Genomic DNA, 24,718 nt, shown 5'->3' with positions numbered 1-24,718 from the left:
AAACAGTTGAGATATTTTAAAGGCAGAAACAAAAATAATTAAGACTAACTGGGCGTGGTGGCACACACCTTTAATCCCAGCACTTGGGAGGCAGAGGCAGGTGGATCTCTGTTAGTTCAAAGACAGCCTGGTTTACAAAGTGAGTTCAGGACATCCAAAGCTACACAGAGAAACCCTGTCTTGGAAAAAAAAAAAAAAAAAAAACAAAATTAAGACTGTCCTAAGGTTTATTATTATTACTACTATGACATGAGCTGAGCAGTGGTGGTGCACACCTTTAAACCCAGCACTCAGGAGGCAAAGGCAGATGGATCTCTGTGAGTCCTGGGCTAGCCTGGTCTGCAGAGTGAGTTCCAGGACAGCCAGGACTACTACACCACCACCACCACCACCACCACCACCACCGCACCTACTACTGCAACTACTACGACGAAGATGATGACGTAGGTGTGTGGTCATGTAGCCATGACACAAATCAAAAGTCAAAGAGTGCCATGTGGAGGTCATAAGACAACTTTTGGGAGTCAGTTCTTTCTACTATGGGATCTGGAGGTTGAATTAGGTCATCAGGCTGGTGTGAAAAGCACTTTTTCCTGCTAAGTGATATGATTGGCCCAAGTGAGGATTCTTTTTTTCTTTTTTTTTTTTTTTTTTTTTTTTTGAGGCAGGGTTTCTCTGTGTATGTAGCCTTGGCTATCCTAGACTCCCTTTGTGGACCAGGCTGGCCTCAAACTCACAGCAATCTGCCTACCTCTGCCTCTCAAGTGCTGGGATTAAAAGTGTGCACCACCACGCCCGGCTCAAGTACTGAGTTGGCAGAAATAGAAAGAACTAAGATTTTTGTAGTTAAACAGAATATATGGAAGAAATTAACAGAGAGTGAAAACTCTACATGTATAAGCATGGACAAATGGATTAAAAGAAAAGAACTAAGAGACATAAACCAAAACCTATAGGAGACCACGGAGGAGAAAAAGACTGAATAGCTACTTATCTGATAAAACTAAGGATGGCAGACAAGATAGGAATGTAAAAAGAAAAAGAAGAGGCTAGAAAATAGAAGCCACAATACTACCAAAAGAGGTGGGAAAGGTAAACAAGAAATCAAACAATAAAGCACAATAACAAGGAAGAAACAAAATTTCCCAGAGGAAAAATATAAACAGCAGAGACAGTAAAGAAAATAACATGAGTTCTTATATGCATTATATCCCAGGCAGAAGACAAAGAGGACATTAGAAAAACAGGTTCAGCAGAATGATAAAGGGAGATTATAGCAGCTGAGGGAGGAACAGGAGAGTACATAGTGGCAACAGGTTACAGGACGCAGGCCAAGAGAGGCAGTCTCAGGGGAATAGGCCATAAAATCCAAGTACAGACAATAGTTTAAGCGCTCCAAAAACACAGAAAAAAATCATGTGTGACTGATGTTTTTCTCTTAGGAGCAAAAAGCAGTCCATGTTGCTCACTCACTAACTCCTCTTTCCTTCTTTCCAGCAGAGGATGAACTTTCTTGTCATGGCAGATTTTTAAGTGTTTCTAATAAACACACCAGATCAATATTCAGAGGACAACTTCAGTAAAGTACCTGACCAGGAGGGTCAGGTAAGCTACAAACCAAACTATTGCCAAAATGGCTTGGTAACTACTGGGAGTTTTCAGTCTTTAAAATTATTAGCTGATAAGCCTAAAGGAATGCAGTTATAATTTATTTCTATGTCTTTTCAAGGATAAAACTAGAATTTATTTTACTTAGAAACAGTAAACATATGACTAGAACTTCAGAAGAGTGAGTTATTTATAATGGACATGACATAATCAAGTTACACATATAAGCAATCTGTGTTAAGAAAGAATTAAGGGGGCTGGAGAGATGGCTCAGAGGTTAAAAGCACTGGCTGTTTTTCCAAAGGTCCTGAGTTCAATTCCCAGCAACCACACAGTGGCTCATAACCATCTATACTGTGATGATCTAATGCCCTCTTCTGGCCTGCAGGCACAATGCGGGTAGAATACTGTATAAATAATACAGAAATAAGTCTTTGGGAAAAAAAAAAAAAGAATTAAAACTATAAAACAGTTGGTAATACAGGCATCACAATTAAATAACAGGTCAAAATGATTAAAAAGAAACTTACTTTAAGTATTTCATCCACACAGCTTACATCACCAGAAACCGATGCCTTAAGAAAGAGAAAAGGAAACAGACATTAGATTTCAAGTAATTTGTTGTTAGATCTTTAGTATTTACTAAACATTAAAAACATTATTAGCCGGGTGTGGTGGTGCATACCTTTAATCCCAGCACTCGGGAGACAGAGGCAGGTGAACTGCTGTGAGTTCGAGGCCAGCCTGGTCTACAAAGAGAATTCAAGACACCTGGGCTACAGAGAGAAACCCTGTCTCGGGGGGGAAAAAAGAAAAGAAAAGAAAAATGATGAATGATATTTTCTCTACTATCAAGAAGGGAAGTGCATAGCTCTATGGATCCATTTGGGAGGTCAACTCTCAAGTCGCTCTTTAAACCTTTCTTTTTATACTTTTTAAATTTATATATTTCTTACTATGTAGGCAAAGAGACAGTTCCAATTCACTGAAATTTCTATGAATTATTTTATCTAGACACAATGCTAAACACTCTAAGTATGAGACTTACATCCAAAGGTCGGGAAGGTATTTTCAGCTTGGTGAGATGTGCTTTGCTGCTGGGCTTCAGCTCAGTCATGTTATTACCATGTGACTGGCTGCTGTAGGGCTCAGAAGACAGCTTTGGTTCCACGGACTCCTGTCCATCCATGGGCCGTACATAGGCAGTAGGTTTCTGTAACATTGAACTAGATTTTGACATCAAAGAAGGTGGGAAAGACTGGTTTGAATGCGGCCCACTTGAAAAAGGTACACGGGAAGGAGAATCCCAGTTGGCATCAGGGTCCCGAGGTGACTTGGAGCGCTGATGTTCCTTGCTATGGTGATCATTCCCATGAGACCTGGAATGGCTAGAACTTAATGAAGAAACAGCCTGGGGTTTTCCAGGGCTTGAGGATCGTGACTTGGAGTGCTCTGACCCATGCTGGCCTTTTTTCCGGCTACTGCTATATGAGTCACGGTCATGCCTCTGGCCACTACTGCTAGTGCCACTACTACCTGCACTTGTCCGCTGGCTGCTGTGTCCACTCTGCAAGCCAGAAGACCGTTTCTGAGACTGAGAAGTGCTGGGTGCAGGTCCTACAGGAGTCCATTTGCTACTCTGATGAGAGCCCCCATGTCTCTGTTCAAAAAAATTTGGGTTTGCTTTCTCGTCTGTTGCCACTGGCACTGCGGGCTTGGGAACTGCAGCAAGCTTTGGTATAGATCTGTCTCCTATGTAATCCTTCATCTCATCGTAGTTTCCAAGCATACTCTGGATACGACTTGATAACTTATCTTCTTTGCTAGTCTACAAAAAAGAAAGAAAAAGAAAAATATACTGTAATTAGTATAATGTGAAGCAAAATAGTTTTCCAAGCTCCCTTTTCAGCCCTCAGAGTGAAGAGATGTTTTTAAAGATAGGTCTCACTTTTATATTGAAGTTAACATCTACAAATAAATACACAGACACACACACACACACGCCCCAAAACAACAAACTAGAACCTCTCACATACTAGGTAAACACTCTACCACTGACTCTACCACATACTCTCAGTCCACAAATATATTTCTCACAGTGAAAAGTATCTGGAAAAACAACTCACAAAGGCCAGGTGTGGTGGCGCAGGCCTTTAATCCCAGCTTTCAGGAGGCAGAGGCAGGCAGATCGCTGTGAGTTCAAGGCCAGCCTGGTCTACAAAGTGAGTCCAGGACAACCAAAGCTACACAGAGAAACCCTGTATTGAAAAAGCAAAGTAAAAAAAAAAAATCACAAAGCCTGTGAAGATAACTATGCTAAAATACAAAAGAACATCTACAGAGTACATTAAAAAAGAAACCATGACTAAATAATCAGACTGGGGATGTAGCTGAGGCAGCAGAGTGCTTGCATGACATGGATGAAGCCCTGACTTTAATCCCAAGCAACACGTAAATTGACTTAGTAACATATTCCCAGCAGAGAGGATCACAAGTTCAAGGTCATCCCTGGGCCACATAGTGAGTTTTAGGCCTGGAAAACAAGACATGTCATAGTCAAAAGAGAAAACAAAAAACAAACAAACAAAAACCCAACTGAACTACCACTATTTAGTTTGAGATTGAAAAATATTAATAACAAATTTAGATTGCTTGAAAATCTGTGATCTTATTAATGGATCAAGAGAATTATGTGGCTATTCACCTAAAATATCCACATCAGAAAACAAGTCTAATTTTATAATTATGAATAGTAGCGTGATTCAAGACTCAAGAAAACTCTCTTGATTTGTTTCAAATGTACTGAATGCCTTTAATCCCAGCAAATAGGGAGGCAGAGGCAGGCAGATCTCAATGAGTTTAAGGCTAGTCTGGTCTTCCTGGTGAGTTCCAGGAAGTCAGGGCTACACAGAGAAGCCCTACCTTGAAAAAAATAAATAGAAATAAAAATAAAAAGCTTTTAATCTCTGATTTAATCCATAATCCCAAATTACTAAAGGCTTTGTATTACATTCAAATAAATGTCAATGTGCCTGTTTTTAAATTGGAATATCCTTAAAAAGCTCTAGATACATGGCTTTATATAGTGCATAAAGGATTTATATATATACACCATACAAAAGGGTATGTTGTTACAACCAATATTTCCTTTTTATTGTTTGTTTGTTTTCTTTTTGTTTTTGAAGACAGGGTTTCTCTGTGTAGCCTTGGCTGTCCTGAACTTGCTTTGTAGATCACGTTGGCCTCGAACACACAAAGATCCACCTGCCTCTGCCTCCTTTTTTTTTTTTTTTTTTAAAGATTTATTTATTTATTAAGTATACAGTGTTTTGCCTGCATGTACACCTGCACACCAGGAGAGGGCACCAGATCTCATTATAGATGGTTGTGAGCCACCATGTGATTGCTGAGAATTGAACTCAGGACCTTTGGAAGAACAGGCAGTGCTCTTAACCTCTGAGCCATCTCTCCAGTGCCCCCGCCTCTGCCTCCTTGAGTGCTGGGATTAAAGGAGTGTACCACCATACCCGGCTTACAAACAATATTTCTTTTCTTTCTGAATTTATGTATAGTAAGTATGTGCTTCAGAAGTCAGAAGAGAGGGGTCCTAAGAGGGAGTCAGATCCCTTGAAACTAGAGTTACTAATGGTTCTGAACCATCATATGGGTATTAGAAATTGAGTCCAGGTCCTCTGCAAGAGCACTAAGTGTTCTTAACCACTGAACCATCTCTCTAGCCCAACTGTCAATATTTCATAAGAAAAATAAAATCGAACAGGGTAGGGTGGTAGTGGCTCATGCCTTTAAGTCCCAGCAGTTGGGAGGCAGAGAAAAGAGGCTAGATCTCTGGGTTCAAAGCCAACCTGATCTACAAAGTGTGTACCAGGACTGCTAGGGATAAAAAAAGAAATACTGTCTTGAAAACAAAACAAAAAACAGGGGGAAAAAAAAAACAAAAAGAAAAAAGGAAGAAAGAAAGAAAAATAAGATCAAATATATCTTTTTTGATCTCTTAATATAATCCAGTAATGTCATTATTGTCATAATATATACTAAGTATTAAAGCTATTATTGTGCATAGCCTAAGCTTAAAGTTTTAACAACTGTTGAAATGAAACCTAAAGGCAAATGAAATGCTAGAAAGACATGTCACCACTAAAGCTACATCAGAGTCATGAAAATTGTTAATACTTAGTGTTCTTTTTTAGCAATCTCAAATTAAGGGCAATGATAGTAATTAAAAAATGGCAACTGGGGCAGGGCACAGTGGCCACACCTACAATCTCAGCACTCAGGAGGCAGAAACAGGCGGATCACTATGAGTTCGAGGCCAGCCTGGTCTGCAAAGTGAGTCCAGGACAGCCAAGGTTACACAGAGAAACCCTGTCTCGAAAAACCAAAGCAACAACAACAAAAAAGCAGGTGGAGATGGAGAGATGGCTCAAGGAGTACTTAGTTGCTCTTTCAAAGGACCAGAGTTCAATTCTCAGCACCTACATGGCGATTTATAGTTGTCTGTAACTCCAGTCCCAGAGAATCTGATGCTCTCTTCTGGCATCTTCTAGCACTGCACACATGTAGTACACAGACATACACCAAGTATCAACACTCATACACATAATTAAACACAAACAAAAGTTTTAAAACATTAAGATACCAATTGGTTCAATTTATTTTTCTTAATTTTTAAAAAGATTTATTCTATGTAATGACTTCCATGAGAGACAGACAGGGCTATGTAAAGAGACCCTATCTCAAAACAAAACACTAAACAAATAAAATCAAAATTATTCATTTATTCATTTTATATGTTTTATTTATATGTTAGAATTCACACCACATGTGTGCCTGGTGTCTGCAGAGGTCAGAAGAGAATAACTGGCTAAGCGGTGGTGGCGCACACTGTAATCCCAGCACTCTGGAGGCAGAGGCAGGCGGGTCACCATGAGTTCAAGGCCAGCCTGGTCTACAGAGTGAGTCTAGAACAGCTAGGGCTACAGATAAACCCTGTCTCAAAAAGAAAAAAAAAAAAAAAAAGGATATCAGATAAAATGGAGTTATAGATGATTATGAACCTCCATGTGAGTGCTCAGAATTAAACCGGGGTCCCCTACAAAAGGAACAAATGAAATGCTCTTAACTGCTGAGCCATCTCTTCAGCCCTTTTTCAATTTATTGAATGCCTCCAACAACATGCTCCAACATAACTGGTAATGATTAAATACATTAAAAGAAATATCAGAGAATTTACTCTATGATAACAGAGATGAACATACATAAGAAACATTCCAACTTACTAACAGTCAATGAGATTTACTAAATAAGCAAAGACAAAAAAAAAAAAAAAAAAAAAAGGAGAAACACAGCATCTGTGAAAGTCTCCTTTGATTCATGTTATAACCAAAGAATACAGAATACTAGGGTAGAGAGATGGCTCAGAGGTTAAGAGAATCATCTTCTCTTCTAGAGGTCCCGCGTTCAATTCCCAGGAACCACATGGTGGCTCACAACCATCTGTAATGAGATCTGGTGCCTTCCTGAGGCAGGCAGGTGCGTATTCAGGCAGAATACCGTATAAATAATAAATACATCTTTAAAAAAAAAAAAAAAGGATATAGAATACCTAATAAACAGTAGAAAATATAGACTCGCTGAAAGAAAAAAATTTTTTTATCTTTTGAGACAGGGTTTCTCTATGTAGCCCTGCCTCATTTTGAACTCAAGAGAGCCAGCCTGCCTCCCTCATCACAGAATGCTTGAATTAAAGGCATGCACTGGGCTGAAGAGATGACTCAGTGGTTAAAAGCATGTACTGCTCTTCCAAAACACCTAAGTTTGGTTCCCAGCACCCACATAGGATGGCTAAAAGCTGCCTGTAACTCCAGCAGCATGGCACCTCACATCCTCTACTGGCCTCTTACAGAGCCTGAGAGCATGCATGCAAAACACACGCACACATGCACACGCAACACACACACACATTTTTAAAACTTAAAAAGCACAATGTCATGTAAGTAGAATGAAAAAACATGCAATGAAAAATAACTTACAACTTTGTATGGCTCGGCAAAGAGAGGAGAGCTAGGTGGGAAGGCGTCTTCACCCTGCTGAATTTCCTGATTCCGCCTTTCCCGTTCTTTCATGCGCAGCACATTCCGGTCTTCACGGTTCATGTTGCTATAAAAGAAGCACAATTTTTACATCACAAAAATAAAAATTTAACATTCTGTACTGACTGTCAATTTAATACTCCAAATGGAGATTTCAACTTCTATAAATCTGAATAGTAAACAGGCCTTTGTGCTCAAGTGGGATTCTGGCACTGGTTTTAGCAACTAGCAGCAGTATCATTTTCCAGTCGCCCAAGGAGAAAACATTAGCTAGAATATGAGAAACCACTACTCCATCAAACTACTTCTTTTTTTTTCAGTGCTAGGAATTGAACCCAGAGCCTCACACATTCTGGGCAAGCATTCTTCAATTCCTCGGCCCCAAACATGACAGTTTTTCAAGTACTCTGCTACCTGAAAGTGAGCTGAGTACATTCAGAGGGAAAGGATTTCCTACTTAAACCATTTTTCAGTATCTCTTCTTTACAATGCTAACTGGCAACACCTCTGTGGCACACAGCCCACTCCCATCTACCACCCAAACCCCATGTCGAGCTCTTTCCTCTGCTTTGCATCTATCTTATCTCGATTTCTTTTTATCCCAAACACAGCTTCCTTGATGTCCATCCTTATGGCAGTTTGACCTCAGCTTTGCTGTTGTTCTAGATTCCCTAAAAAACGACATTTCTGCTCTAAATATATTAGTATTTCAATTAATGCCTCAATAAGTGGCAAACTGAGGCTTTCAGTGATAGAATTTAAAATTAGCACGTGTTAGTTAAGTATAACTAAAGGAAAAAGTATTTGGGGGTCAATGGAGAAAATGGGAATGGTATTTTTATAATCATGATAGTACTGTATTGTCACTAGAATAAGCCAAGAGAAATAGCTTATTTATCTGTAACAGTAGATACTTTTGTCTGAATTGACAATAATGAAAGTAAGTATAAAATGCTAGGTAAGTAATAGCAGGATCTCTGCTGCTAGTTTCTCTGAAGTTGAATATAGATTAAGTCTTTTTTTTTTTTTTTTTTTTTTTTTTTTGGTTTTTTCGAGACAGGGTTTCTCTGTGTAGCCTTGGCCATCCTGGACTCACTTTGTAGACCAGGCTGGCCTCGAACTCACAGCGATCCGCCTGCCTCTGCCTCCCGAGTGCTGGGATTAAAGGCGTGCGCCACCACGCCCGGCTTAGATTAAGTCTTTATCTTGATTTTGTTTCAAAAGAGGAAGAAAGAAAGAAAGGAGGGAGGGAAGATGGAAGGAAGGGAAGGAAAGAAGGAAGGAGAGACAGTAACACAAAGACAGACACAGCTCAGTCAAAAGGAGAAATCAGTGTATATCTGTGGAACCTATTTTAAACCAATTAAGAAAACAGAAGTTAGGCTGGGCAACAATGGCACTCTCCTTTAATCCCAGCACTCAGGAGGCCAGCCTGGCCTACTGGAGCTCCATCAGACCAGGAAGACACTTATCATTTAAGACCGAAGAAGAAGCTCTATGGTTAAGAGCACTTGCTGTTCTGTAAGTCCAAGGTTCAGTTCCGAGAACCCACACGATGTTTCCCAAGTGTCCTTAACTCCAGTTCAGGGGATCTGGTACCCTCTTTTGGCCTACTCAGACACTAAACATGCATACACTGTACATACATACACACAGGCAAAACATTCATGAACAATAATGGACAGAGAGATTATAAGTGTTTCAAATGTGCATTCAAGTTGTTTCTTTTTCTTTCTTTCTTTTCTTTTTTTTTTTTTTCCCAGACTATGAAATTTATTACTGAACATAGTAGGGTACAGGAGAGCACTGTGAAATCCCTTGGGAATTCAGGGCTTATCATTTATCCAGGGGATCTTGACTGGGGATATATTTGACCTTACAGCCATCAGGAATAAGGCCCTTCTCACTTCTCAAATTCATCTGCATTAAACTTGGTGAAGCCCTACTTCTTTGCGATGTGGCTCTCTTGGTAGCCAGGGATCTTGAACTTGGCTCTATGCAGAGGCTCAATCACAGGTCCCTTATTCTGCAGCTTGGTGGATGAACACAATAACCTGGCCAATGTGAACCCAGGCACTGTGCCCTGGGGCTTCCCAAAGGCACCATGCATACTTGTCTGGAGCCTGCCTGCCCCAGCACAAGAAAGCATCTTGATTTGATGACATGGGTGGAGCCTCACTTGAACATGAACGCCATCCTTGCCATAGCTCTTTACTGTGTATTCGTTGGCACACATGCAGGCAACCTCCAGGGCTTCAGAATAGAGTTGCTCATATTCATCTGACACCAGGTGCCCACAAAGTAGAAATTCATCAACTTTTGCCTTCTGTCCCAAGATGCAGATCTTAGCATCAGGGACCCTTCAGCAGAAGTTCTTACAATACTGGTAACACTAGGTGGTGCAGTTGTCAGTGGTGACAATAGACTCTTCAGGGGCCCACCAGAGGAAAAGAAGCAAGTTTTTTCTTTTTAAACACAAGCTTTTTTTTTTTTAAAACACACAAACACACATGTACTATGACATGTGGAGATTAGAGGACAACTTACAGAAGTCAGTTCTCTCCTACTGTGTGGGTTCCAGAGATTAACCTTAAAGTGTCAAATTTGAGAATAAATGCTTTTACCTGCTGAGCCATCTCCCTGGCCCTTAGGTTGTTTCTTACATGTGTGTATAATATTCTAGTGTAGCTAATATACAACCTACTATAGTACACAACACCACTATTGTTTTCTTTAGTTTCCCTAATACTTAGCATTCTATAGAACCATACAAATTATTTGAATTTTCCTCTAATGAATACCATAAACATTTATACTTTAGTCAGAGGATAAAACCAAAGAAAATCCTTTAGCATATTTGGATAAATTAATAAGTGTTATTACATTAACAATCAAATTTCAATTGGGACTCTTGAATTAAGGTGATGCCAAAATACAAAGCAATTTAGAGTCTAAGGGACATGGTAACTACCAATTTTCTAAACTCAAATCCTGAAAGATGACGCTAGGGTGGAAGTCATCAGTGGAGTGCAAGCTCATCAGTTGGAGTTTTATCCTCATCACCAAAAACAAAAAACATAGGTCAGAAAATGTTTAAAAAAAAAAAAAAGGAAAATGACTTAATGTTATATATCAAACAGCATTAAAACAACTCAAAAATACATTAAGGAAAAAAACCCGCCTTTTTATTTTGTGTTTTTTTGTTTTTGTTTTTGTTTTTCAAGACAGGTTTCTCTGTGGTGTAGCCCTGGCTGTCCTGGAACTTGCTCTGTAGACCAGGCTGGCTTCAAACTCAAAGATCCACCTGTTTCTGCCTCCCAACTGCTGGGATTAAAAGTGTATACCGCCACTGTTTGTTTTGTTTGTTTTATGTGTATGAGTGTTCTTCCTGCATGTATATGTCTTAGATCCCCCTGGACCTGGACTTAAAGACAGCTATGAGCCACCATATGGATGCTGAGAATTGAACCCAGGTCCTTTGGAAGAACAGACAACCACTGAGCTAATTCTCCAGTCCCCCTGTTTTTCTTTGTAAACAAAAGATATTATTTTAAAGGAGAATCCTTGGTTACTATCGTTTGTCACCTCTTCTTCTATCCTTTTGATCTTATTGATAAGTTTTAGACCAATAAACCTATGGGGAAAATTCTAGACTTTTGGTTTCTTTAAAACATACAGAAATAGCCGGGCGTGGGGTGCATGCCTTTAATCCCAGCACTCGGAGGCAGAGGCAGGCAAATTGCTGTAAATTCGTGGCCAGCCTGATCTACAAAGGGAGTCTAGGACAGCCAAGGCTACACAAAGAAATCTTGCCTTTAAAAAAAAAAAAAAAAAAAAAAAAAAAAAAAAAAAAAAAAAAACCACACACACACACACACAGAAATATTATAAGAATATGTTTCCTTTTTAATCCCAGGTGTGGTGATAAGAAGCTACTTCACAGCAGCTGACTATGATTTGCCTGGTACTCTAGCAGGAGTGTGGTTTTGATAGCTGCACATAGTTCCTGCAGTTGTGTGGGGATTTGGTATTGTGGGACTTTGTTGAAGGGTATTATAAATGCTAGAACCCCATAGGTGGGGTTGGTGGTTGGTCATCGTTTAGGGGTTTGTTAGCGGCAAGCTCAAAGAAGAAACAAGAAGAAAGAAATTAGATTCAAGGATCTCTCCCTCTCCCTCTCCTCTACCTCCCCTCTTTCCTTCTTTTTCTCCTGTCTGGTGATAGCGGTGAAATTTGGGAGTGGAGGTGGAAGGAGGATAAAGGATGAAAAAAAAAAAAAAAAAAAAAAAACCCACAAATTACAAAAGACTAGCTACATTAACCTTTCAAAGTAATTTAGGTTCCCAAATTCTTCTGCTTAAACTTAAAACTATCTGAAACAACTTTGGTCTCATACTACTGAAATATACTAGCCCTATCAAAAAATGAGCATTGCCAGGTGTGGTGGCCTAGCACTCAGGTGGCAGAGGCAATCAGATCTCTGTGAGTTCTAGGCCAGTTTGGGCTACAAAGAGTGTCCAGGACAGCCAGGGCTAAAACAGAGAAACCTTGTCTTAAACAAAACAAAATGGAGCTAAGCACAGTGGCACATGCCTATAATCCCAGCACTAGAAGAGATAGAGGCAGTGCAAAAGCGAGTCCAAGATAGCCAAGGCTACACTGAGAAACCCTGTTTCAAAACACCAAAACAAGAAAAAGAAAAAAGAAAAACCAAAAGGGTCATGAAGAGAACAAACATTACAAACTCCCAGGAATTGCTATATGGAACTAACACTGTATAAGCCAACTGAATCTAATGGTCACTAGACAACACTTCAACATAAGAACACTCATTCCCCTCACACACACAAAGACCATTTTCCAGTACAGAACAAACAATAAAACAAGTCTCAATAAACTGAAACATAAATAAATAAACAGTATTCTCTAACCATACTGTGATGAAGTTAGAAGTCAGGAACCGAGGAGATCACAGTATGTAGCAATGGGTTTCTCTGTTAGCCCTGGCTGTCCTGGACTCACATCATCATGCCAGGCTGAAAAGGATACTGCTGATTGTTGTACAGTTGTGAATATACCATAAATTGTATACATAAAATGATATAATTTTATGCTATTTGTGTTTCCCCATAATCAATCCAACAGGGGTGAATATATTATGCATATAAACACACTGTGTATGTGTATGAAACTACCAGAGAACAAATTATCTTTTTTATGTGTTTATATGAGTGGTTGTGTAAGCTTATGTGCCCACATGCCTGTAGGATTATGTGAAGCAGATGAGGGCATTGGATCCTCTGGAACTAGAATTAGAAATAATTGTAAGATGCCATGTGGATGTTGGAAATTGAACCTGGGTCCTCTGGAAGAAAAGCTAGTGCTCTTAAGCCCTGAGCTATCATCCTAGCCTGAAAAGTAATCTTTTTTAATTGAAAAGAAGCCAAGTGCATGGTGGCACTTGCCTTCAATCCCAGTTTTCAGAAGGCAGAGGCAGGTGGATCTTTATGAATTCAAAGCCAAAGCCAGCCTGATCTATGACTTGAGTCCAGAACAGCTAGAGCTCTGTTACACAGAGAAATTGTGTCTCAAAAACAAACAAACAAAAACAAAAAAACAAGAAGCATATGGTAAAGATAAAAATCTAAATATAGCATTACCAATAAATCAGAAATACTTTTTATATAAATAATGACATTAATTTTATAATTTTTAAACTAAGACTATATTTATTTTTAAAAGATTTATTTATTATACTCTGCCTGCACACACACATGCACACCAGAAGAGGACACCAGATCTCATTATAGATGGTTGTGAGCCACCATGTGGTTGCTGGGAATTGAACTTAGGACTTTTGGAAGAGCAGCCAGTGCTCTTAACCTCTGAGCCATCTCTCTAGCCCCTAAATTAAGATTTTTAAATAGTTTAAAATAAAATATGTTGGGTCAGGCATGGTGGTGCAAGCCTCTAATCCCAGTACTTGGAAGGCAGAGGCAGGTGGATCTCTTGTGAGTTTAGCTGGCATGGCAAACATAGTTCCAGGACAGCTGGAGCTATACAGAAAGACTCTGCTTCTAAATAAACAAACGAGTAAATAAAATGTTGCTTTAACATGCCCATTTCAAGTGAAGTTAAGATTCTGTTGTTACGCCTCCATCCTCTCTGTCTTAAAACAATTATCCTACTAAAAATAAGGCTATTCAATTATCAGATTGATATTTAAACTCCAAAAAGTCAAAATGAGAGTTGAGCTGATATTTCAATTATTTTGAAACAACTGATACTTTACTTTATCTTCACCACCATGTACTATGTAAAAGCACAAAGCCTCATGGACCCAGAAACCCCTCTTGGCCTCATTTGCATGATTTCTCTACCCATGAGAACTTGTGAAGAGATCACTTCCTCCTACCTGGTAAGGAAACAAAGAGTGCACACCTGGAGATCAAAGCCAAACTAACAAAACATCAGGTCCCAAGACATTATTTTGTCCAGAAGGGCCCTTGTCCAAAAGACAGTGCTGAGAAGATACACAGTTTACAGTTTAAAAAAACACTACTGAGCTTTATCTTCAGATGTAAAATGCAAAAATAAGTTATAAAAACAAAAGATAACAATTCTATAGCTTTTTTTTTTTTTTCCTGTTGTGTGTGTTGTATTTGTTAATGTGAATATGTGCATGTGTGCCTGTGGAGTCAGAGGTCAATTTTGGGTGACTTCCTCAATCTCTTTTCACCTTATTTTTTGAGCCAGAATTTATCATTGAACAGAGGAGCTCCAGAGATCTGCCTCCTCTCCTCCTTCACCAATCCTGGGGAACTTTTCTCACTGAGTTATCTCCTTGGCCTGTCATTCTGTTTTTCTTTTTTCAATTTTATGTTCATTGGTGTTTTGCCTGCACGTCTGTCTGTATGAAGGTGTCAGATCTCCTGGAGCTACCGTGTGAGTGCTAGGAACTGAACCTGGGTCCTCTGGAGAGCCAGTGCTCTTAAGCGCTCATTTCTCCAGCCGCCACTTCTATTTTCTTAGTCAAAACTTTCTTTTTTTAAGTCGGAGTCTCATATAGGCCAGGCTATGGATGGAGCTCAGGATGGCCAGGAGATCCTCTTGGCTCCACTTCCCAAGTCCTAAACAACAGATTTGTACTACCAAACCCAGCTCTTCCCCCCAACCCCTTTGGCCAGGACTCGTTTTGTAGACCAGGTTGACCTCAAACTCACAGAGATCCACCAGCCTCTGCCTCCCAGTGTGCCCGGCCATGTCCAGCTCTCAATCAAATTTCTATTTTTCTTTCAGTTTTTTTGTTCTTCTTTTTGTACACTTCAAATTTCTATTATCCTGTCTCATAAATCATTCTCAACCAGGTCTCAAAGCTTCCTAAAAGTTGCACAGACTTTCTCTTTTCTATTTCCAAAGTATCCATTGAGTCTTATGACTATCCCTGATCCTAACTATTCTACAAATTACTTTCTCTTATGAGACCAAAAAAAAAAAAAAAAAAAAAAAAAAAAACCCACCTAGAATATTAAAAATTAAAGACAGAGCCGGGCGTGGTGGCACATATACCTTTAATCCCAGCACTTGGGAGGCAGAGGCAGGTGGATCACTATGAGTTCAAGGCCAGCCTGGTCTACAAAGCAAGTCCAGGACAGCCAAGGCTACACAGAGAAACCCTGTCTCAAAAAACAAACAAACAAACAAACAAATTTAAATACAGGGCTGGGGCATGGTGGTACATGTCTTTGGTCCCAGCACTTGGAAGGCAGAGGCAGGCGGATCACTGTGAGTTCAAGGCCAGCCTAGTATACAAAGTCAATCTAGGACAGCCAAGGCTACACAGAATCTATCTCAAAAAACCTAAAAAATAAAAAAAGATAAAAATAAAAAATTAAAGACAGGGGTCAGGTGTAGTGGTGAACAGCTTTAATTCCAGCACTCAAAGGCCAAGAAGCAGGTGGACTTCTCTAAGTTTAATGGTAGCCTGGTCTACACAACCAGTTCCAGGACAGCCAGGGCTACACAGAGAAACCTTGTCTTGAAAACAACAAGCCAGTGGTGGTAGTGGTGCACGCCTGTAATATGGCACTAAGGAAGCAGAAGCAACTGGATTTCTGTGAGTTCCAGGCCAGCCTGATCTACAAAGAGAGCTCCAAGATATCCAGGCAGGACTATTACACAGAGAACCCCTTTCCTGGGAAAATAAGGAAAGAACAACAATGACATCTGAAACTAGGCCTTCTCATCGCTCACCTATCGGTTCTGAGAATATCATCATCTAAATTATCTTCCTTCCTCCTGGTTACAAAGAACAAGAACTAAACAGCTCTTCCTATCAGAAGCTAATCTCCCGCAACTCACTGTCTTCTGCACCTTTACAGTTCCCGCCATCTCTGCAGCAACGTCAACTTCTTTCTCTCTAAGGAACCCATCAGCATTTAATGTATTTTTTTAAGGTCAGGTTAATGCTGGGTATGGTGGTACACATCTTTAATCTGAGCACTGAAGAGGCAGAGGCATGCAGACCAGTGAGCTCAAGGCTGGCCTGGTTTATACAGAGAACTCCAGGCGAGCTTGGGTTACATAGATGGGTCTTGTCTCAAAAGGACAAAAGCCAAAACAAAACAGAAAAGGCTGTCTCATTTGAGACTTTTGTAACACGTGTTCATGTTCCTGCTGGGGAGGTGGAAGTAGGAGGATCAGATCTTAGGCAGCTTGTGCTATACAGCAAGAGTAAGACCTTGTCTCGAAACAAGAAAGCCACTCTGCTCTACAGAAAGCCTAAGTCCACATTTTCACTTTAAGATTTCAAAATATTCACAATTCACCTTAACCTAATTTGTAAACCCTTGAAATTTTATAAGTCTGGCTGGGTGGTGGTGTCTAACACCTTTAATCCTAACACTCAGGAGGAAGAGGCAGGCAGATTTCTGAGTTCAAGGCCAGCCTGGCCTACAAAGCAAGTTCCAGGGTGTGTGTGTGTGTGTGTGTCTGTCTCTCTCTCTCTCTCTCTCTCTCTCTCTCTCTCTCTCTCTCTCTCTCTCTCTCTCTCTCACACACACACACACACACACACACACACACACACACAGAGCTTCAAAAAAAATTATGAGAGCTAGGCATGGTGGCGCATGCCTTTAATCCCAGCACTTGGGAGGCAGAGACAGGCAGATCCCTGTGAGTTCAAGGCCACCTGGTCTTCAAAGTGAGTCCAGGACAGGCAAGGCTACACAGAGAAAAAAAACCCTGTCTCCAAAACACTAAAGAACAAAAGAAAAGAGAAGAAAAACACTATGGACCTGAAAATAACCTACATGCATTCAGATCCAGGTCGAATACTCAGACTATTCTCTTTACCCAGATGAAAGTCCTTCCTTCATTCTCCCAGTTTCTAATACACCCAGCATATACTCACTTCCTCTAAGAACCTTCCAAGACTGTGTCACTAAAATCACTTACTTCCCAAAGTTTTCTTTGTATTTCATTTGGCACTTAGCACTTCCCTCCAGTAGAGTTACTGTGTTTACTATTACTCCGTCTCCTTGGTAGGAATCCACTCCCATATCACAAGCTCTGGCTATTATTTTAATTCTACTTTCTTCCCTCCAATGCTTACCTCGGTGACTAGCATACAGAAATTCTAAACAAGCTGTGATTTTTATAAAGTAACACTAAAGTGTTACTGCATCAAAAGGCAAAATATGTCAGGAGTACTCACTAAAGGTTGGGTTTCAGAATACCATGTACTCTTTTCTATCCACAGATAACATCCCATTTCCTAAGAATCTGGATTATATTTGATAAAAGTGAGAGGGTCTTTGTCCTACAATTATTATGCAACAAAAGCATTAATAATAACACTTTGAAAATCTTGTTTTTATGGTAATTGTTTTGAAAGTTAATACCTAATAGAAAACCAGCATGTATACACAAAAGAATTACATGCACAACCAGGAATGATGGCACACACCTGTAATCCCAGCACTCAGGAAGCAGAGGCAGGACATTCAACCAGAAAGTTCAAAGCTAGCCTAGGCTAATGTTTTAAAAAGGAAAAATGCACCAGTAGTGGTGGTGCACGCCTTTAATCCCAGCACTCAGGAGGCAAAGGCAGATGGATCCAGACCAGCCTAGTCTACAAAGTGAGTCCAGGACAGGCAGGGCTCTATTACACAGAAAATACCTGTCTCCTAAAACAAACAAACAAAATAAAACAAGAAAAAGAAAAATGGACACAAAGAATCAATTTTTACTTTTCCTTAACCCCTTATGCTTGTTGGGCAATGGCGGTGCATGTCTTTAATCCCAACCTGGCCTACATAGTAAATTTCAGGACAACCAGGGATAAGTGGAGAGACACTGTTCCAAAAAGGAAAAAAGAAAGAAAAAAAGAAACAACAACCATGTAAAACCATGTTCTCAAATATTAAATACAAATAAATGCTGCCTCTCCAGGATATCTGAACACAGAAATACATATATGCATGTATACATAAATTGATGTGGATTGTTTGTTGTCTCAGATAGGGTCATGTGCAGTCCAAGCTAGCTTCAAACTAGACTTGTAGTTAAGAATGACCTTGAGCTAGGTGGTAGTAGCATACGCCTTTAATCCCAGGTGCAGAGGCAGGCAGATCTCTGTGAGTTTGAAGCCAGCCTGGTCTACAAAAGCGAGTCTATGATAGTCAGGGCTGCACACAGAAACCCTGTCTCAAAAAACCAAAAAAACTTAGTCAGACATGGTGGCACATGACTTTAATCCCAGCATTCAGGAGGCAGAGGCAGGTGGATCTCTTTGAGTTTGGGGCCAGCCTGGTCTACAATGTGAGTTCTGGACAGCCTGGACTTTACACAGAGAAATCCTGTCTCAATAATAATAACTGTAAGCCTTTATGTACTAGTTCATGGAATTCCAATCTTACAATACCATATCAGCGTCTAAGGTTTTACTGTGGTGTTGTGACAGTCTTTCTAGTCTAGCCTGACCTCAAGCTTATCATCTTCCTACTCCAGCCTCCCAATATGCTGGAATCATAGGCTTATACCTTCACTCCCAGCTTTAGCTGATAATTCTTGGTCTGGTTTTGTTGTTGTTGTTCTTTTGAGGCAGTTTCACATAGCTCGAAATGGCCTTCAACTGCTAATCCTCCTGACTCTATCCACTGGGATGATAGCTATGCATCACTAGACATCCCTATGCCTGACTAGTGATATAAAGAGTTTTCTTTACCTGTGAATTGTGGGGCTCCACTTTTTTCATTTTTTTTTCTTTTTCTTTTTTCCCTTTTTTTCTTTTTGGTTTTTTTGAGACAGGGTTTCTCTGTGTAGCCTTGGCTGTCCTAGACTCACTTTGTAGACCAGGCTGGCCTTGAACTCACAGCAATCCGCCTGCCTCTGCCTCCTGAGTGCTGGGGCTAAAGGCGTGCACCACTATGACTGGCCACTTTTTTCATTTATGATTATGGCCCAACTGTGTTTCAAGTATCAGTGCTAAAGTTTGTAACCAACACTCTATGGAAATAAATTGTTTCAAAGTTTATTAACTACAAAGATGACTAACTCCACATACGTCAAAAGCATATCTAACTGCTAAGCCAGAGTTCCTCTGGACCTATTCTACCTGCAATAAATAACACACTCCATGTCATAATCCAGTTTTATCCAATATCTTTCCCAGCTGAAACCACTACAAAGTCATTAGTGCAATGCACTGAGACAGCAAAAGACAATAAATAACAAAATCTAAACATGGCAAAAAAGAAAGAAAAAAGCTCCAAGGAAATATGAGGCTATAAAGTCTTCCTTCAGGAGTTTCATGAAACTCATTCCTGCTCAATAAGCCTTAGATAGTATGATAATAAAAACAAAAATAACATTCTTGGTTTGTTTTTTTTTTTTAAGATTTATTATGTATACAGTGCTCTGTGTGCACGGATACCTGAAGGCCAGAAGAGGGCATCAGATCACATTATATATTGTGAGCCACCACAGGGTTGCTGGGAATTGAGTCAGGACCTCTGGAAGAACAGTCAGTGCTCTTAACCTCTGAGCCATCTCTCCAGCCCTGTTTTGTTTTTCAAGACAGAGTTTCCCTGTGTAGCCCTGGCTGTCCTTACACTCATTCTGTAGACTAGGCTGGCCTCAAACTCAGAGATCCACCTGCCTCTTCCTCCCCAGTGCTGGGACTAAAGACGTGCACCATTACCACCTGGCAAAAATAAAGTAGTTTTTTTTTTTTTTTTTCCGAGACAGGGTCTCTCTGTGTAGCCTTGGCTGTCCTGGACCCGCTTTGTAGACCAGGTTGGCCTCGAACTCACAGCGATCCACCTGCCTCTGCCTCCCGAGTGCTGGGATTATAGGCGTGAGCTACCACACCTGGCTTCAAAAATAAAGTTTTAAAAACAGAAAAGAGTGTTAAAAAATAAAGACTTAATCTAATCTTGAAAAGGGGTCAGGCTGGGTTTTGGTGGTGCACACCTGTATTCAAGAGGCAGAGGCAGGCAAATCTCTGTGAGTTCGAGGCTAGCCTAGTCTACAAAAATGAGTCCAGCCAAGGCTACACAGAGAAACCCTGTGGGGGGGGGGGGAGGGTGTCAGATTGAAATATGTTAAGGATATCAGTCAGATGTGAGAAGTAAAACAGGATGAAGGAAAAGGTGACAACAGTGATGGTGTTAAGCAGAGCAAAGAAAAGAATATAATTTGGAGGTGAAAGCATTAATATTAACATGGTGTTCTGACCAGCTTCTAGCCTTATCTCAACTTCAGTTTTTCTGAATTCATCCTGATTCACAGAGCTACTACAAGCAGACATGTGCAGCATGACCGTACCCTAAGAATACAGCAGACAGCTAAGACAATGGCCAGACCCTACCTGATGACACTGTAATGCCTAATGTGCTATATAATTATAAATATCATATACACTATTCAGTATCAAATGGCATAATATTCAATATTACATATAGGTATCTACTATATTATATAATGCATATTATGTGTATATATATATATATATATATATATATATATATATATATATATATATATCCATCCTATAAACAACCCCTCCATAGTCACTACAGTAAACTAGGGACCTTGTAACTTACATTAAAGCCATTCATATCTATCCATTATAGCTCATTTGATCTACCAAAGCAAGAATCATCAAATCTTTTTAAGGCCAGATAGTATGTTAGGTTTGGCAGTCTATAGTCAGTTACTCAACTCTGTTCTTAGAGCAGCAAAATCCACCCATAGACAATACATAAACAAATGGTTTGACTGGGTTCCAATACAATCTTATTTATGGATACTACATTTGAGCTCTCTATAATTTTCTCTTCCCAAATAACAATATTTTTACTCTTGTTACTATTTAAAAACAAAAAACCAAATAAAAATATAAAAGCCATTCTTACCTCATAGGCTGCACAAAAACAGGCAACAGGTTACGCTGGGTCTACTGGCCATAGTTCGGTGACCCTTGTACAACCTAGAACTGTCCTCACCTAAACTCTCCAAATATCCCTTTACTGTTAATTTTAATGTAAGACCAAAAAAAAAAAGAAAAAAGAAAAAGAAAAAAATCTCTCAGTTGACAGAACAGAAAACATTTACATGGCTAACCAAAGAAGTCACTCTAATTGCAAGAAAGTCAATAAACTTGCTGCTTATTTTATATGGCTTTATTACTATGTGTCCAGAAAGAACAAGATCAGTATAAGCTTTAGAATAATACCTAATTCCTTCCCTGCGAGAATTTATTTCAGAAATGTAGAGGTTGCTCAGGGGAAGAACACCTGCCTACCGTACATAAACCCTGAGTTCAATTTCAATACTGCAAAACCAAACCAAACCTAACCTAACAAAACCAGTTTTTGGTTTTTCAAGGCAGGATTCTCTGTGTAACAGCCCTGTCCTGGACTTACTTCATAGACCAGGCTGGCCTTGAACTTACAGAGATGCACCTGCCTCTGCTGGAATTAAAGGCATGCAATTGTACTCCAGGCCTGCCGTGCTAGTGCACAACTTTAATTCCAGCACTCGGGAGTCAGAAGCAGGCAGATCTCTGAGTTCAAGGCCAAAGTGGTCTACAAAGTGAGTCCAGGACAGCCAAGGCTACAAAGAGAAACACTATCTCAAAACAAACAAACAAACAAACAAAACAACAACAACAACAAAAAAAAAACCACAAAAAAAGTATTCTATATGGGAAAAAGCAGGATTGTGTATGTGTATTAAATATACATGAGGGGGCTGGAGAGATGGCTCAGTGGTTAAGAGCACTGTCTGCTCTTCCAAAGGACCTGGGTTCAATTCCAAGCACCCACATGGCAGCTCACAACTGTCTGTAACTCCAGTTCCAAGGCATCCGACACCTACATACCAATGCACATAAAATAAAACTAAATAAAAAAAATTTTTTAAAAATACATGAAATAAAGGGTATAGAATCCCTTTTACTCCATTTCTTTCATGTGATGTTGCTGATGAAGTATGTTATTACAAGGCAGACCACTAAAGTGAAAATGAATTTGGGACTGGAAGTCAGGCCTATACTTTCTGTGATAACAAGAAATCTAAGATTTTCAATTCAGATTCAAGTGCTGTAGTCAATCTGCAGCAAAAGAAAACAGTATTGAATACATCTCAGATGATAAAAGAAATACTCCCAAAAGAAAGAAAGAAAGAAAGAAAGAAAGACAGGTTCCCGAACATATTAAGGCCCTTAGATGCAATCATGCTTGGGTTCTTCCTGTCCTCCTATGGCTTATCATCTTTGTTACATTTCTTGAGACATTCAAATTAATTCCTTTTTCTTTAGTTAGGTGTGTATCAAACTAAAGTGCCTACCATATAATCTACGAGGGATATTCAAATGAAAGAATTCTAACTTAAAGATAACAGATTCTTTTCTTTTTTGTCTTTCTTTTTTTTGTTTTTTTGTTTTTGTTTTTGTTTTTTTTGGTTTTTGTTTTTTCAAGACAGGGTTTCTCTGTGTAGCCTTGGCCATCCTGGACTCACTTTGTAGACCAGGCTGGCCTTGAACTCACAGCGATCCGCCTGCCTCTGCTTCCCGAGTGCTGGGATTAAATTTGTCTGTCTATCTGTCTGTCTTTCTTTCTTTCTTTCTCTTTCTTTCTAAGGTAACAGATTTTATAGTTTTGATCTAGATGGTCCCCAAAGGCTCCTGTGCTAAAAGCCTAATCCCCAGTCTGTATCACTAGGGATGGCAGAGGCTTTAGAAGGCAGGGCTTAGTGAAAGCAAACTGGGTCATTAGGGAAAGTTCCTTAAAGAAGATATAGATACTCAATGTTTGTGGGCCTCCTTCCCTCCCTTCTTCCTCTTTTCCTTCATTCCTTTCCCTCCCTTTCTCTACATGGCTGCCATAAAGTGAATTGGCTTCTGTCACTATGACTTTCTACTATGAAATAGTCCCTTACTACAGTCCCAAAATATCAGTTTAAAAAAATAAACAAGCACTGAAATCAATCAATATATCTCTCTCTCTCCTCTCCTCTCTCCCCTCCCCTCACACCCCTCCTTTCTGAGACAGGGGTCTCATCATATAGCCTTGGGTGGCCTGGAACTCACTATGTAGACCAGGCTGGCCTGAAAGTCACAGAAATCCACATATTGCTGTCTCTAGAAATGCTAAGATTAATCCCAGCACTCGGGAGGCAGAGGCAGGCGGATCTCTGTGAGTTTGAGGCCAGCCTGGTCTACAAAGTGAGTCCAGGATGGCCAAGGGTACACAGAGAAACCCTGTCTTGAAAAACCAAAAAAAAAAAAAAAAAAAAAAAAAAAAAAAAAATTCAAGTATGAGCTGGACACATTGGCCCTCTCTTGTAATCCAAGCACTCAGGGAGGCAAAGGCAGGCAGATCTCTGTGAGTTTGAGTCCAGCCTGGTCTACAAAGCGAGTCCAGGACAGCCAAGGCTGCACAGACAAACCCTGTCTTAAAAACACAAAACAAAACAAAACAAAAACAAAAAAGGAAAAGAAAGAAAAGAAAATATAGGGAACAGAAGAACATATTACATACTACATGAAACTAAAGGGATACACTCAGCACATCCAGACTGTGGAATTTTTTTTTTTTTTTTTTTGGTTTTTCGAGACAGGGTTTCTCTGTGTAGCCTTGGCCATCCTGGACTCACTTTGTAGACCAGGCTGGCCTCAAACTCACAGCGATCCGCCTGCCTCTGCCTCCCGAGTGCTGGGATTAAAGGTGTACGCCACCACGCCCGGCTCAGACTGTGGAATTTTAAGGTCTGGCTTGGTGGTGAATATCTTTAATGCCAGCACCGGATAGGCAGGCAGGCAGAGCTCCATTAGTTCCAGGACATCCAGATATACATAGTGAGACACTGTCTCAAAACAAAATAAAACAAATTTTTAAAAAGAAAAAAAAAAATCCACAAAATTTAAACTATAGTATCCCACAATAATCCCACTATTTAAGAGGTAGATGCAAAAGGATCAGAAATTCAAGGCCAGAGCCCAAGCCTTTAATCCCAGCACTTGGGAGGCAGAGGCATGTGGATAGCTGTGAGTTTGAGGCCAGCCTGGTCAACAGAGTTCCAGGACTATACAGAGAAACCCTGTCTCGAAAAAAACAAATACAAAAATTTAAGAAAGGAAAATCAAGGCCAGGACAATAATCTTGTTTGCCATCATGCTAAGTCAAATGGAGGAGTCACCATGAGCAAGGCCCACCTTCCTGAACTGAAGAAATTTATGGACAAGGAATGTCCATTGAAGATAATGGTGGCAGACATGCACAAGAAATGCTACGACGGGGCTTTAATCCCTCTATGAATCTTGCGATTGATGAGTGTGTCAAGATGGCAACTCTTGGGCAGAAGAATACCATTGGAATGGTGGTCCTGCAAGGAACCAGAATCATCATCTCAGAAGCCTTGGAAAGAGTCTAAACAATGGCTGTTCAGCAGAGGAGCCCACATCCCTTCCCAAAGGCCTTGTTGGGTACAAA

The 24,718-nt window shown here is 40.0% G+C and overlaps 1 protein-coding gene and 2 pseudogenes across 1 annotated transcript in view; 1 reads left to right on the top strand and 2 right to left on the bottom strand.

Annotated features, from left to right (window-relative positions):
* The window catches only part of Aff4 (ALF transcription elongation factor 4), a 71,780-nt gene that overhangs the window by 42,280 nt on the left and 4,782 nt on the right, over positions 1–24,718 (bottom strand). Inside the window, exons 2-4 of the mRNA XM_051168074.1 lie at positions 7,659–7,785; positions 2,657–3,436; positions 2,139–2,183 (exon numbers count right to left, since the gene is read on the bottom strand). Coding sequence (XP_051024031.1) covers positions 2,139–2,183; positions 2,657–3,436; positions 7,659–7,781 — 948 coding nt within the window. The 5' untranslated portion in view covers positions 7,782–7,785. The remainder of the gene's footprint in view (positions 1–2,138; positions 2,184–2,656; positions 3,437–7,658; positions 7,786–24,718) is intronic.
* LOC127207904 (60S ribosomal protein L10-like) lies at positions 9,149–10,778 on the bottom strand (annotated as a pseudogene).
* Positions 24,427–24,659, top strand: LOC127208569 (small nuclear ribonucleoprotein G-like; annotated as a pseudogene).

Source organism: Acomys russatus, chromosome 25 (assembly GCF_903995435.1).
Source record: "Acomys russatus chromosome 25, mAcoRus1.1, whole genome shotgun sequence".
NCBI lineage: Eukaryota > Metazoa > Chordata > Mammalia > Rodentia > Muridae > Acomys > Acomys russatus.
This window is presented reverse-complemented; position numbering and strand designations above follow the sequence as displayed.